Raw genomic sequence first — 16,085 nt, forward strand, 5'->3', positions numbered from 1 at the left:
TTAAGCTAAACAATGATACCAAAACCGTATCTCTACGTCGAGGCAATCAAGAATTATTAAAAGTTCAAACTATTATTAAAATTTTTGCTGTTTTTTATTGTAAAAAAAACTAGATTAGGTGCTTTTAACTTATTTTATGTATTGGATAGAGATGACTTTTTGCGGATAAAAGCATTTTATTTCATGTCCGTAGGGCGAAGAAGAAAAAACTTATTATCTAAAACTTTAAAATGGCCGCCATTTCTAGAATATTGAGATTTGACCTCACATATGGGGTTTTTTTCTCGATGAAATTAGTCGTAGAATCTACCCTTAAAGTTTGTCGGGTTCGAAAAACAACACATTGTATAGAATTACTAACATAAATGCAGAGACAGCTATTTAATATTTAATATAAATTGTATACCTGTACAGGGTGTCCATGAAATTCAGGATCAATCAGAAATGACAGTGCCTCTGAACATTTCTGGATATTTTTAAAGTCACGTGACAAACAAAGTTTCTGTAGAGTAGGAAACAAAACTTTAATTTAGATAAAGTGTAGTTTAGAAGTGTAGGGCAGTGACATGACGGCTCCTTAGATTCTGTTGCGATGCATGTCGTTGCACAGTATTTCATCTATAAAACAATATAACTCTGTTATTTTTATTAAAAATACCCAAATAAAACTAAATGTCTCTTATTTTTTCTCTTATCATCTTTACAAAGACAAAAAAAATAAACTAGCCTATTTCCTAAATAACCCGAGTGGATATGGCCTTTGGTCACAGAATAATAACTAGTACCAGGCTTTGGTTTGATCCATACCTTCACGGACCACTAAAGAGTACTATATCCATGGTATATACAGTGCTACTTATACCGAAATAATCATGAAACTTTTGATAGAATATGTATGTGATATAAATGACAAAAAACTAAGTATTTTATAAAAGTAAACTTCTTTCCTGTTGTACTTACTAGGCTAACTTATAGTAAAGACTAGGTCAGTGTGATGAAATCTCATAACATATTCTACTTATTCAGAAGGTATACTTAGTTCTTCAGTTAATTAAATTAGTACTTGACGTCATGAAAAAGGGAAACCTTAAGAAAATGCTTCAGTTACGAAGAGGCCTGGAGTGGACGGAGGTGCTAAGTGAATATCGTTATTAAAGGTAAGCCAAATATATAACATAAAATATACTCAATTACTCATATAACACAACACAGATTTTAATCTAAATCTACAGTTCTAAAGTCTGAGTCTGAGTTACCACTTTGGATAAAATATTTTTTTTCCTTTCTCATAGTAACTGCGTTTAGCTTTTTTAGTACGGAACATTTTATTCAAAAATGTCAAAAATTCTTAGAATTGAAGTTGTTGAGAAAGAGCCCCTGAAACATCTTATTTCGCTTCACGGACATCCTGTATAGGTTCTACATTACAAAGTTATGTGATGAAATTTTACATCAAGATGTCAAAATTTATTTATACATAGCTCTGGGATCTGTAATTTAACTATTCATCTGACAAAAAAACCATTATGATTGCTGGTTTACATTTAGTCTCGTATCTTGGATGTTACAAATTCATAAGTATATAGGTATAAAGTGATACATAATTCGTCAGTATTTAATAACAAAATACCAAATAGTTTAATTACTAAATTAAATTTAACAAACATTTTATAGAAGCGCACAGGCACAAAGCCAGCAAGCTAAAGTTGCGTTTAAAAATAGATAGGTAGGAAAGATAGAAATAAAAAGTAAACTTAGACGGGAGGCAGTGGAACCGGTAGGATGGGCAGATGCACCTAACATCTTTTTGCTCCTAGCCAACTTGTGGGAGCTAAGTGCTGTAAGCATTCCAGCCAGCCTATTCAAGGAGAACTAACTATTTGTTCACGAATCATGCGTGAGACTCAAACGGTCATGTCTGTGTTGAGTTAATTGTTTTATAGTTATCATCATCACAGATTTGAAATGAATTTGCTACTTTTGTAATCAACTGATAGACTTAAAAATAAATCAGTATTTGAAACAGCTAATGTGAAAATCCGTAGACTTATAGCAGTTACGGGAATACTCAAATGTTTTAAAATATTGCTACGAGTTGTGCGCATTAAGTACCTGAATATACGCATATCGATTGAAAGCGTGAGGCAAGTTGTAGCATCGCAAATACACAGACCAATTAACCATGCAATACTTGACTTTCGCTAAATATATATTGTTTATAAAACACTGAATGTTTGAATCTTGTCTAAGAATTTCCCAAGAAATTAGGCTTTGATTATGCATTAAATAATAATATACCTATGTAAATAATAGTAAATACATAATTCACAGAACTTAATAACTTAGCGCTGTTAAAAGTTTATTTGTCTACGTCTGAGTATCCGAACAAAATAAGTAAGTACCACTTTGATGTGCTATGTTAAAGCAATGTTGAGAAATTATAGTGTTAACATGAAAATTATGATAGCATGCACCGGACACAACGTTTATGAAAAGTTTATGCACAACTACGGCAGCCTCAGAAGGAAAAGTAAGATGTAATTAAGCCTTGGAATAGACAATTTACAACTGCTTATCATCTCCTATCCTTAAAGCCATAGTCAAACCAGTATTTAACAGCTATTGACTATTACAAAGTAACTCACTTGTGTACGTCATCATTCAAAATGATCTTGTAGAAAATATTATTTGTGAAAATAACATCGTCCGGTTCTAATTATGGCTTCAAAAAATACAAACTAATGACATCGTGCCAGACCACTATTTTAATCAATAATCCCCTTTGCTAGACATGGGAATAGACAAGTTTTTACCTCAGTGAAACAAAAACCGATCACTCATCAACATCAAACACTGACCAGCGAAGTGCATTAACGCACACACACGCACGCCTCGCCTACGGTCACACATCAAAGTCCTAACAAAGACCTGTACAGAATTCATTACGGGCGTCCATAATAAATCAGCCTACCTGTGGTAACTAGATATGGAGCTAGCCCATTAGAGTTTGCAATTGCAGGACCGGGACCGGTTTCAGGGCACTTTGCGGAGGCTTTAAAAGCGGGAGCCGGGGGTCGCAGGCTCATTCCCGACGCGTCTTCCCTTCAGTCTATCAGCTCCAGTGCATCATGAGGTGGTTGTCGTTCCTCGCCCTGGTCGCCGCGGCTTCGGCCCAGATCCCCTCGCTGGGGTGGTGCCCCGACCTACAGGTAACTTTCATTTTATTTCATTTTTCTTTTATTACTATGTTTAATAATTAGATGGTCACCACTCTCATATTGTTGTTGTTTATAGTTTAATCATCTATTGTTTGTATGGGGATATGCATTTCAAATGCGCACGAGAACTACGAGTACCTACTACTTATATACAATTTTCAACTTTCTATTGTCCATGATATCAAAAATATAGCTCAGTATTCAAAAGAACCTACTTTAAAGTAGCTTTTTTAATTCGCAATCGACTCAAGTGCATTACATTGTTTACTGATGTAACAAGTCGATCAAGTGAATCGTAGGTAGGGTGTATAACCTTGAGTAAGAGCCAACAGCCTCTCCTGACCAGATAGTCTTGATACAAGTCATAAACGAACAGCGAATCTTAAAATCTTCAATTAAAATATAACTTAGCTTAATTATAATAATAATGTATAAAGCCCAATTCAACGTTTTCACTCCGTCCATCCAAAGGTTGTCTGGAAGAGAACGCTTTTTTGCGACAAGACCGCCATTTGTATTTTTTTTAATCTGTTATGTTTTTCGGAGTGCAAATATAGAGTATAAGCATTATTATTATTATTATTCAGTTTAAATTCTTCAAAATTTGTGAAAGAGAGTAAAAAACAAAACACGACACTAACGTAAAAACAAACAATGAACATAATTACTAAAATTATGGCCATCTCTTTAATCGATAAAGTTTACATTTTGTACCAATACTCAAGTATGAATACTCGTAGTTTTATTTCGATGTCCAGTAGAGTTGTTCAAGTTATATAATTGCAACAACGATTACAGCCCTTGCTCTGAGTAAGGGCAAGAAGATAATACAAACTGGCTTTATACATAACGATATAACGATATATGGACGTTGAATACGTTGTTTGTTTGTTATTAATTTATTATAGAGTATTTTTGCAGAACTTTCTATCTTGTTCTGTTAAAAATCTTACAATAATTCTTTAATTCATACCAATGATACGTCTACTTTTGCCAGTAGGCGTAATCTGTTCAATATTCTTTCTTATAAAATTTTGATTTAGGTACATATGATTTAGTGCCACTGTCAACGGCCCACTGCCCAACATGAACATTACATCTTCCACCGCATCATGATCCACCATTAACACCTCTTTGTCCATCACACCATACATCAGGGTCAGGTGAAAACCAGGGTTGTGGCCTTATTGACCACAGCATTATAGATCTGGTGCTTTTTTAACTCTCTGGACAGCAACCTTTTATCATCACGACCTATCACGTCCCCACTGCTGGGGCACGGTTCTCTTTCCAATGAAAGAAGGGTTTTAGGCCTAGTCCACCCTTTGTTTGTATGGTGTTATCAACGTCTTTATTATTTGTTGTTGTGGCCAGTGTGTCAAATAAACCTGTCTTTCTACCTTTTCTTTATTCCTTCTGTATTCCACCAGCCCATGGCGAACTTCAACATGAACCGTTTCCTGGGCACGTGGTACGAGGCGGAGCGCTACTTCACCGTCAGCGAGCTCGGCAGCCGCTGCGTCACCACTAACTACGAGAGCACTCCCGAGGGCCGGATCCTCGTCTCCAACGAGATCACTAACTCCTTGTAAGTTGGCAAGAGTATCAGTTTTAAAATTATTGTTTTACTGAGTACTTTATAAATGGGAGACGATAAGCATTACAAATTTCGAAATACAATTTTACTTTATAAGTATATTCTTATAATAAAATTATTGTTTTATTTTAATAATTTAATGACTGTGTACCTACTAGCAAAATTAAACTATACCATGGTGCTGTTTTTTATGTGAAAGTGTAATCAACAATATTTAATTAATAAAAGAACAAATTTCCATTTATTTTATACACAATCAACAAAGTATTGTTTTCAGAGTATGGCCCTTCATACTCAATGACAATGAACGCTAATAATGCCACCCCTAATGTCTACATCATCTATTGTTTTCAGTTACAAAAAACATTCATTTATACCATATTTCCCTCTAGGACCGGCTTAAAGCGCATCATGGACGGCTCGCTCCAACTGATCGGGCGCGAGGGCGAGGGCCGCGTCATGATCAAGTACGTGTCGTACCCGCTGCCCTACGACGCGGAGTACAGCATCCTGGACACGGACTACGACAACTACGCCGTGGTCTGGTCCTGCAGCGGCATCGGACCCGTGCACACGCGTAAGATTAACTTCCGTACGATTTAGCGGATTTACCAGGTTTCTGTGTTTTGTTGTTGTGGTAGTTTGTTGGTGTGGAGAGTGATTGTGAGTAAAGAATTGGTTGCAGTTGGAATTGGGTGTGTTAAAAGTGGGTTTGAATAGCGATTCTCACATGACTTTGTAATATTCGTTGTCACCAATTAAGGAAATAGGTAACTAACTTTAAAAAAAATGCATAGAATTAATAATTAATATTGAAGTTTGTCTTTCAAAAGTTATACGATGTATGTTAGTAACATACAAAAAAATATTGTACATTGTTTCTTTAGTAAATCTGTGACTTCATTCACAGAGAACGCTTGGGTGCTGACTCGCGCCAGGATCGCTCCCACCAACGTCATGCAGGCTGCCTACGGCGTCCTGGACAAGTACAAGATCTCGCGAGCCTTCTTCGTGAAGACCAACCAGGCTGACTGCAACATCCTGCCCTCGCCCGTCGAGTCCCCCGAGTCCAAGAGTGCTGTGGTTGTAGACGACGTGGTCGCTAAGAACGCGGCTGTGCTCCCTGATGTCGTTGTTCCAGAAAAGGTTGCCGAGGTTTGTATAGATTTCGGAAAGTAGGACTTACTTAATACCTACTAACATTGAAATACATAACAAACGATATGACTGTTCTTCTTAGGTTGTTGCGGAGCCCGTTGCTAAAGTGGCGGTGAAGTCAAACCTCCCCCAGGAGCGCCTGGCCGCGCCCGTTGCTGAGCTGGCCGCCGAGCCCGTCAAACCCATGCAAGTCCCAGAACTCATCCTGTCTGAAGCCTCGGAGAAGATTGAGAAAATCGAAAAACCTGATGAGGAACCACTGAAGATGGACATGAAGCCAGAAATCCCCAAAGAACCAGCCATGGAAGCTGAAAAGATGGAAGAAAAGCCTGCCCAATAACTCGTGATTCCTCCTCATTATTTAAATACAGTAAATACTTAGTAATTGTAAAGAAATGTCGTTGACTGAGTGGGGATAATCTGCATAGCTATATGGGCTACAGTACCAAATAGATATCATACAAATAAAGGAATCCCTCAAAAACATTGCTGGGTGCGTCACTTAGTTTTAATTACATGATAGTCATTATCAAAACTGTAATAGGAAAAACACTCTGAAATAAATTTAATAAAAGATTCTTTTTTGTTTTATTTATTAAAAAGTAGGACTAAGACACCATATAATGTAATACATATTTATTTTATGAAATTTCCGCGGACATTTGCGATGTAAAAAAATACATTAACGAAATAGAATAAAAAATTGACGGCGTTAAAAATATTAATTAAATGCTTATACATATATATTTATAAAAAGCCGAAAGAGGGTGTTTCTGGGGGACAAATACTGATAAATAAAATAATTCCATCATCTATGTTAATGACTTTATTAGTAAATCAATATTTAACAGACCAATAAATGCAAGTTTTCCGTTTAATAATGTTGGGACAGATACTAATTGTCTATTTGTGATAAACATCAGTTATTAGCGCTAATAGTTAGGGACACGTAAGTTAGTGAAAATAGACTAAAACATCAACTAAGTTTTCATTATAACTCATTTCTAGTACAATGTTGACCGTAAGTTTTATATTACTTATTTCATTTTCTTTGAATAATGGACAAATCCATATATTTTCGAATTATACTTTGACTAATAAAAGGAACTTATCTCTGTGTGTCGAACAGATACTACTGAACAATTTTGACGTGGGTAATGAAATTACTTTGGTTGATGATGACACAGATAATACTGAAATATTAAGAGCTATCAACTTAATGCAGGAATGGTCCTTTGTTTTAAAAACTATATCATTTAAAAGGAACGTCTCCTTTAATGTCCGCTGTAGTGGGTATGTAATAATGACTAGAGACTTAGAGTCAATTACTAAAGATATGTTTCAGCTACAAAAAGACAAAGAGTGGGACCCACTGTTTAAAATTATTATATTAATTGAAAGTAAAGTTAACAACACCGGACTACATAGACTGTTTGAATGTTTCATGGAGATTCACATTATTAATGTTGTGGTAGTGGATGAAACTGACTACTCTATGTATACCTACAATCCCTTTGAAAACTATGGTTGCGGGAAGAAGTTTGATAACATCATCAAACTGGGTAATTGCCAAAATCCACACGCTGAACTATTTCCAGACAAATTAGTGACTGATCTACGAAACTGCACGTTCAAAATACTAACTACAGATTACCCTCCATATGCAGTTGATTCGAGAAATAAGGCAGTTCAAAGTTACGGAGCTGAACATTGCACGTTAAACACCCTGGCCGATATCGGCCAGTTTCGTATTAACTACTCTTACAAAAACATTGTCGATGAATTTTCAATTGTCACCGAAGATAACGTTGCTAAAGGACCATTGAAATATTTACAAGATAATAAATTCGATGTCGTTTCCAGTGGCATGTTTTTAATAGAGCCTCGTGCCAGAGCATTTTCCTATGTCTATGGTCACATGGCATACGAGGACGACATGAGAATAGTGGTTGCTGTAGCTGGTGAAGTCCCGAAATGGAAAAAAGTGTACATGGAATTCCAAGAATTTGTATGGATCATGCTAGCTCTTGCCTTTGTAGCATACTCAATTGTTGTCTTAGTATTGACGAAAAAAAGATACACTTTGCAGTACTCAGTAATTTTAAAATTATGGGATAATTGTTTTCTAAAAGCTGGTTCCAACATTCAGTGTAGCTTTCCCGTGAGATGTGTACTGATTTTATGGCTTTGGTTTACGTTTTTAGTAAATAGTTATTACACAACAAGCTTGGTAAGTCTCATCACAACTGAAGTTAATGAATATCAAGTGAAAACTAAGCACGATTTAGTAAGACTTAATTACAAACCATGTATAAGTCTAAGTATGAAAACATACTTGAGCACTTTCAATTTTAAATATGACTCGATTGACTCACATGAATGTAAAACGTTACTACAAGGCATGAAACTAGCTGAAAACCCAAATCGATATACAATAGTATCAATATTGTTTTTTAAATCTAACGAACATTTATTTATGGATGCCGAAGGAAACCCTACGATTAAAATACTGTCCACTCCTCTAAACAAAATTATAACGGCAATCTACTTTTACAAAGGTTTTCCCAAAGCAGAATCTTTTCAGAAACTAACGCTCCGCCTAAGGGAAGAAGGACATATTGCTAAATGTCTTAGAGATTACTACCATTCTCTACTGAATAGGAAATCTTTAAGAAATAGCAAGTTACAGCTATTGTATATAGTTAATGTTTGGGATCTGGCTATTCCATTTGGTATTCTCTGTTTAGGATTTATTCTGACATTCCTGATTTTCATACTGGAAATAATGATATCCTCATTTAACAAAACATCATATTCAAAGAAATACTCCTTCTAAGTTTTTTTTACCCCTCTGTTATTATTGTGCTCCTACTAAGTAAAATGTACCTAAGTAAAAATATTATACTTAATAAATAACAATAAGTAACTATTTACTGTAAGTATTCTATTTAGATAATAAACCCTGAGCTTTAAAGTACAATATTTTCTCATTTATTTTCAGTAGATTTTAGTCAGAAGGTCATTCGGTTCGTTACCTATGTAATAAATTACATCCAGTACTTACCTTTATTTATCAATATTACTGTATCTATAACCATATCAAATGGGGCAATAAATGTTGCGACAAGTTTAAAGCTTCATTATTTATTTACCTATATTCTTTTTTAATCAGTCTCTAGCACGTGTTAATAAATCGTGTCAGTCATCAGTTGAAATTACGGTTATTTATATAAGTGAGTACTTTGTCCAATCGTGAATATTCTAATATATCAAAGTATACGTACAGGGTTGGCAGCATAAAGGCTAGCTAAGGTACCTCAAACTTTGATACATTTACATATTTATTCAAGTATAAGGCAATGTATCGTAAATTTTATAAAATTTTGGTGCTATGTACTTTATTTTTTAACAAAAAACCTTCCAAACCAAGACCATTGAAGTCAAAAGATCCAAAACTGTATGAGAAAGTCATGTATCCATATATGTTTATGAGATAAATTAAAGTCGTGTTAATGAGCCTCAGCCTTCTAACCCTCATACAATAAAGTAACATTGTAAATAACGCGATATCCTAACAAACACAGCCTGATAAAAAGGCGTATACTATAAAAATCTGCGAAGTTTAAGTCATTGTTTAAAAATTATATACTTAAGTTAGACCCAATGGTAAACTTATTAGACCTAATATAATAAAATATACTATTCAAACGAATAATTAGACTCTGCCAAGAATAGAATGCTATCCGTTCATCACTCGTTATCATCATCGTTTTAATAACTTTCCACTTTTGCGATCGTTATTTACTCGACTCAAACATTCAACAAATTGAAAACACATGTTTAAAAGCTAGATCAGCAAATAGATAATGGGTAATTGTCTGAACTCTGAAATTATAAAACAAACTAACCGATTAGCTAGAGAAATGTTCAATACTTATAGTTTGATATTCATATTGAGAACATGTCATCCACTTTTTCCGTCGCATTTACTTACTTTACCCTTTTATTTTCATTACTATCATTATACTGTGATGCCTCAAAAATTATGGTAACTGAAATTGAAGCTGAAAATTGTACTGGACGGCAAGCATGTGCAATAAAAATACTAAAAGAAGTATTCATATATGGTAGTCAAATTACAGTTGTTGACTTCAAAAGTGATTCTAACAACGTTATCATCAAAGCTATTCATTCTGTGACATGCTTTTCAGTTCTATCAAAAACATCGATAAAAAATAATGTATCTCTAACAAATGATGGATACGTCATTACAGTGAAACATGTTGAAATATTTACAGATAACCTTGTAAAACTTACAAGAGATAGAAACTGGGATCCATCTGTGCCATTTGTGGTTGTCGTAGAACACTTTAAAAATAACTCTTTAGATGGCATCTTTAACAGCACACTAAAATACCACATTGCAAATATTATTGTTATTAATGCAACGGTTCTCCCGTTTAAAGTATATACCTATGATCTGTACAAAAACAATAAATGTGGAAGAAAATATGAACGAGAAATCGACTTGGGCAGCTGTGAAAAATTGGGTCCCAGAATTAATATGGTGAAAAGCAAAATAAGTCTACGCAATTGTACCATCAATGTTTGTGTAACACATGCTCCTCCATACTCTATGACGCACGTTCACGGTAATAAAATATTAAAAGGAGTCGATCAGTGCATGTTGGATATTTTGGCAGATATCGAAGATTTTCGTATGAATTATACATTACTGGAGGACATTGAATCTTTTTCAACAGTCAATGAAGATAATCAAGCGACTGGATTACTAAGTTCTCTGCAAGATAACACGTACGATATTGTTTTAAATGGAATGGTTCTTATTGATTCAAGAGCTAGGGCATTCAACTATCTGTATGGACACACAGCATTCTACGATGACGTCAGAGTATTCGTACCTGTGGCTCCTTTCATACAAAAATGGAAGAAAGTGGTTATAGAATTTGAATCAACAGTATGGCTGATGTTGTTGATAACTTTCATTGTGTACAGTTTGGTAACAGTCTATGTTATAAATAATAAATATTCATACGATAAATTTTCTGTAGTGTTAAAGTTATGGGACAATATTTTTTTACATGCTGGTACGAAAATCAATGGGGATGGTTCAGTGAGCAGCATCCTTATTAGCTGGGTGATATTTACATTTCTGGTGAATAGTTATTATACTACGAGTCTCATGAGCCTTATTACAACTCATGGGTACGAGTATCAAGTTCAATCAATGGATGACTTGGTTCGGTACAACTATGTACCTTGCATAAGTTCACAGCTGCAAACCTATTTAAAATCAACATCAAGTCTGCCTCAGCAATATTTTGTTAACGACACTTTGTGTGAGTCGTTCAAAAGTAGTTTAACTATCACCAACAACAGTGTAAACCGATTTACGCTAGTCCCATATTCTTATTACGTATCCAAAAATAATTTATTTCGTGATATGGAAGGCAGACAAACGTTGTTCTCGTTCCCCAAACCTTTAAATAAAATACTATCGGCAGTGTTTTTGTACAAAGGGTTTCCGAATATGGACAAATTACACCTAAATACTTTGCGAATGAAGGAGGGTGGTCATATTGAACAATGCATTTTTAATTCATTGAACGGCTCGAGCAGGAACATGTACCTCAAGACGAGATACGCAAACCCAGAAATGTACACCATCGTCTTGAAAGATTTTATAATTCCATATTTTGTACTGTTTACTGGTGTAATTATTTCCACAATCATTTTCTGTTTTGAATTTTTAAACTTTAAGCTGACACGTAAAAGTCGGAAAATCATGTAATTACGTTCTATTCATATAGTGATAAGGTGTTTACTACTTAACTCAGGGTAACACACAAATCAACTTCTCGATCTATTTCTTCTGTATGCCGCATCCCTCCCTATATCCCAAGTTCACATCACAACCTATTTGTTCCAATAATAATATGATTCTATTTTGCCAATTTCAGTTTATTTATCAGTTTTTCACATTCTAAATAAAATTGTAAGTGCATAAGTAGTAAGTATATTTAAAAAAAATTGCTTATGAGAATTGTATTTGTATTACATACAAATAAATATTCCTTTATAGCAAAAACATGCTGTTTTATTATTATTTTATATAAACGAAGTGCAAAAAGGATCAGGTCTGATTGTATTGGTCGGGCTGATACTGAGCGCCCACTCCTGGCCGCTATCCCACTACTGCCCGATACGGAGACTTTTGGCTGCTGGGTTTCCCCCCTGGCCCGGTTCGCCTCTCCTTAGTAAACCTGCATTCCCCAGACTCCTCCGGGGAATCCATATTAATACCAGGCTTAGTGTGGACGTCCAGTCAACATGGGCCACTCAGCACCAGGACTCCCGACCTCAAACCATCCTCTGAACCAGACCTCCGAGTAGCCGGATTACAGGAGACGCCACGCTCCCAGTCGAAAGGTATAGCGAATTTACCGAACATATTCAAATATACTGTCGGAGTTCAAATCTTCATTACGGACGATATTGTAAAAGAAGATTATTCAGCTCTTTTTATTTTTTTGTACGAAACATATATATTTTTTATTTTTATATATATTTTTATTTTATTTTTTATTTATTTTTAAATACATAATGTTATACCTAAATACGTACTTTTTTTGAACTCGCTTACGCCCTCTGTCGTTCATTTTATGAATCGTATCGGTAGGTATTTATGTTACCATACAAGTACATACAATAGTTCAAAAGATCTTGGTTAGAGGGCGCTACTAAATAAATTTTATCATACCAATACGAGATAGTATGTAGACCGAGTCAATATAATTTTATATTACCTATGTAGAGGTAAATATGAACATATAGGTAGATATGAACATAAAATAACTGAGGACCGAGCTCGATTGCAGAGGCACGGATGCCACGGATATAATTTTAAATATTGACAAAAAAATATACTTCATTTGAAATATTTCTCCACTAACATTTCATTTCATATAAATTTTCCTCACACAAAAATCATGACATTTGAAGTTTCACACAAGATCACCCGAATGGCAATTTTAAAGATTCACCCTTGATTTTATGATATCTCGACACTTGAGTTAGTGTATCTTCTATAAATATCTACATATTATTTATAACATTAAAATGCATGAATTAAAATAATTATTGATAAGTAGTTAAATCTTAGGACCATCCTACATCCATCATTAAGATAGATGATGGATGTTTAGTTACTTATACAAATGGCAAGCATAACAAACGAAAGTGCTACACTAGGACGCCACGATAGGTATAATGGAAATCTATCATTAAGTATAAGATGCTCACAGCAGCTCGTATGCTAGATGGATCTAATCTTTTCATCACGGTTGAAGAAAATGCAAGCATTAGAAATCATCATGATTTTACTCATCGTTATAATTCAGTACACATCAAGAAGTAAAGGTGATAACATGGGTGGTGTGCAAAAGTTGGAATAAATAATACATCTACGTTAACAATTATTTAAAGTTCTAGTAGTAAGGTGGTTCTGATACGTAAGTATAGATGTCAGTTTCTATTTTTTCGCGCTCTTCTTAATTCTTAATTCTAAATCCAAATCAACTCAATTTATAATATCTATCTCAATCCGCAACTAATAAGTAGTGGCATTGATAAGTACAGTCATCCGATATAATTACGTATGTTTCTAAAGTTCCACTGTAATATAAAAACTATCATTATTTTTAAAATTTACAGATTGTCTACCTTCAAAGATACTGCAAATCTGCGATGTTTATGTTTTATGTCCTTTTTTGGTCCTTCATAAAATTGAGCTCAGCCCAAATTCCTCAATTCGGACCATGTCCTGACATAAATGTAATGGCTAATTTTAATTCAACTAAGGTAAGGGAAAAAAGTTCTTTATGACCTCTTGTCCAAAATGTTCTTCAAAATATCATTAAACTTTCTTCATCCGCAAATCTTACCAATAAGCCGATTATACCAGCTATCCCCTGAAGAAGTTATAGCCCAAGCAAATAATATGCGAAGCGACTCCTTGTTTGTTGTTGCTTTCTTACTTTGTATTGTCGTTTTTCTGTATTTTTGTTCTTGCTGTCTGTGTATCAAATAAATAAATGTTTCTTTATCTTTGCTTTCATCAGAATCCCTTGTTTCAGTACTCAGGTACCTGGTACGAGGCTGAGAGGTACTTTGCATACTACGAACTCGGAGGAAAGTGTGTCAGAGCTGAGTACCGGGTGAAACACGATGACACCATTGTCATAACAAACCAACAAGAAAGCGCTATGTAAGTGTCCACTGTATTAGGTGTCGATTCATCACAGCTGGTTGCACTGCCATTAGTGTCGGGTTATTTATTTATAATAAGTTTATTGCACAGAAAATACAAATTTAACACAGACGGATTTGAAAACACAATTTTCGCACAACGACGGACTTATTGCTAAAAAGCAATTTCTACCAGCCAACCTTTGATTGGTGGTAGTCGGTTGTAGCTTGTATGTAAATAATCTCTTAAATGTACAATAATAAATTATTATAGTACCTATCCTTTGTGTGTATCAGGGGTCTGAATATCAACCATTCACCTTTAGACACTGTGCCAATGTTTTTTTGCAAAAAAAATATACTGGTGAATTGAGAACCTCCTCTTTTTTTCGAAGTTGGTTAGTGAGCACTATTGAAGTGCCCCTGTACTTGAACGCATTTGGAATCGGCGCGTTTAATAAAACGATAAAGTCGTGATTCGCGCAGCGGCGATCCGAAACTACTTTTTTCATATTAGAGAGTGACCCCCCAGCATTGACTTATATATTACTAGCGTAAGGACAGGCCCAACCGCCCTAGAAATGGCACCCTTGCGTTGGCCCTAAAATCTCATAAATCTGTCATAATTTGTATGAATTAGGGCCAGCGCGCGGGTGTCATTTTCTTTTGACAAAACGTTCTGACGGGCGTATCCTTATCCTTCCTTTTGAAATCATTGCCCCCCAGTGTCACAATCAACACTTATATCCCTTGTCTACATTCCCAGGACAGGCATGCGCATAGTGGTGCGAGGAGAAGCGCTGCAGCAGTCCAGGTCCCAGCCGGCGAAGATGCTGGTCCGAGTGATGCCGGTACCACTGGACCTGGCCACGCCCTACTGGGTGGTCCACACGAACTATGATAGCTACTCCGTCGTGTGGTCTTGCAATGACTACAATTACTTCCATACTGGTGAGCTGGTCTACCTACTTATATATTTTTTCATAAATTGTGTAAAGACTTCTCCATAAAATTTGTTGTTTGTTTGTTGGTTTTCCGTTTTTATGTGATAGTTAGTGACCCCATGAACCTGACAAAGCCTGACATGAGAACTTCGGGTTAAGATATTAGTTTTTTTTCCATGCACTTTAAGTGCCAATTTCTCCATTGTCGGTTATCTAACCGACAGGGATTGATTTATAAATTAAACGTCATCTGCATATAAAATTCATGACAGATTTGTCAAAAGTTAACCACTACTCCCTGGTAATGTTCTAACCGAGAATGGAGAAATTGGCACTAAGCTATGTATTCCGTACTCATGTGATATGTATGTATAAATAATAAAAAGACCAACCAGTCTTAAGAATTTTAGACTTAGGCATATTATAAATAACATAATGTTTTCATGATATCCACAGAAAACGCATGGATTCTAACAAGACAGCGGGAACCGTCTCTGGATACCCTCCAGAAAGCGTACACCATAGTAGATGAGAACAACATGAGCCGAGCGTACTTTGCCAAGACTGATCACACCAACTGCACTGAAATAGAACCGGAGAAGATGTTGGAAATAGTATAAGTAATTAATATAAATAAATTTAAATTTATTTTTATTTAAGTAAAATTTATTATTTAACTTCAATGTAATGTTTTTAAACATAAGGCATATTAGATTGTGTAGACAATAAACATAACGTAATATGTGGATATCTAAACAATATAACTTATGGCTAAGGCAGTGGTGTACTACATCCCCCAATTTTGGTCACTGTTATAAAGTTTCTGCCAGTACATTTTATCCCTTTGTAGGTAATTTATCTTGAACCATCTTGAACTAATAATCGAAACTGGCAATTTAC

General features: G+C 35.1%; 4 protein-coding genes across 5 annotated transcripts; all 4 read left to right on the forward strand.

The window, feature by feature from the left end:
- The first annotated feature begins 1,025 nt into the window (after window positions 1–1,025).
- Window positions 1,026–6,551, forward strand: LOC105385475 (apolipoprotein D). Of its 2 annotated transcripts, none has more exons than XM_011555860.3 (6): window positions 1,026–1,157; window positions 3,038–3,209; window positions 4,649–4,806; window positions 5,208–5,392; window positions 5,726–5,970; window positions 6,056–6,551. In XM_011555860.3, exons 2-6 carry the CDS (start codon window positions 3,129–3,131, stop codon window positions 6,311–6,313), a joined length of 927 nt encoding a protein of 308 aa, XP_011554162.2. In that variant the 5' UTR covers window positions 1,026–1,157; window positions 3,038–3,128; the 3' UTR covers window positions 6,314–6,551. The 2 variants fall into 2 exon arrangements, with proteins under 2 accessions (XP_011554162.2, XP_037968993.2); XM_038113065.2 differs by having other exon boundaries at window positions 1,086–1,157; window positions 3,020–3,209.
- Window positions 6,552–7,276: 725 nt separating this feature from the next.
- On the forward strand, window positions 7,277–8,809 carry LOC119692354. The gene is made up of 2 exons (XM_048633223.1): window positions 7,277–8,260; window positions 8,795–8,809. Exons 1-2 carry the CDS (start codon window positions 7,277–7,279, stop codon window positions 8,807–8,809), a joined length of 999 nt encoding a protein of 332 aa, XP_048489180.1.
- A 1,030-nt stretch (window positions 8,810–9,839) lies between these two features.
- Window positions 9,840–12,441, forward strand: LOC119692353 (ionotropic receptor 25a-like). Its single transcript, XM_038112659.2, has 2 exons — window positions 9,840–9,843; window positions 10,272–12,441. Exons 1-2 carry the CDS (start codon window positions 9,840–9,842, stop codon window positions 11,783–11,785), a joined length of 1,518 nt encoding a protein of 505 aa, XP_037968587.2. The 3' UTR covers window positions 11,786–12,441.
- Window positions 12,442–12,878: 437 nt separating this feature from the next.
- On the forward strand, window positions 12,879–15,805 carry LOC105385494 (apolipoprotein D). The gene is made up of 5 exons (XM_038112658.2): window positions 12,879–13,505; window positions 13,708–13,854; window positions 14,130–14,260; window positions 15,008–15,192; window positions 15,642–15,805. The coding sequence occupies exons 2-5, from the start codon at window positions 13,741–13,743 to the stop codon at window positions 15,803–15,805; spliced, it is 594 nt and encodes a 197-aa protein (XP_037968586.2). The 5' UTR covers window positions 12,879–13,505; window positions 13,708–13,740.
- Window positions 15,806–16,085: the final 280 nt, after the last annotated feature.

Source organism: Plutella xylostella, chromosome 5 (assembly GCF_932276165.1).
Source record: "Plutella xylostella chromosome 5, ilPluXylo3.1, whole genome shotgun sequence".
Lineage (NCBI taxonomy): Eukaryota > Metazoa > Arthropoda > Insecta > Lepidoptera > Plutellidae > Plutella > Plutella xylostella.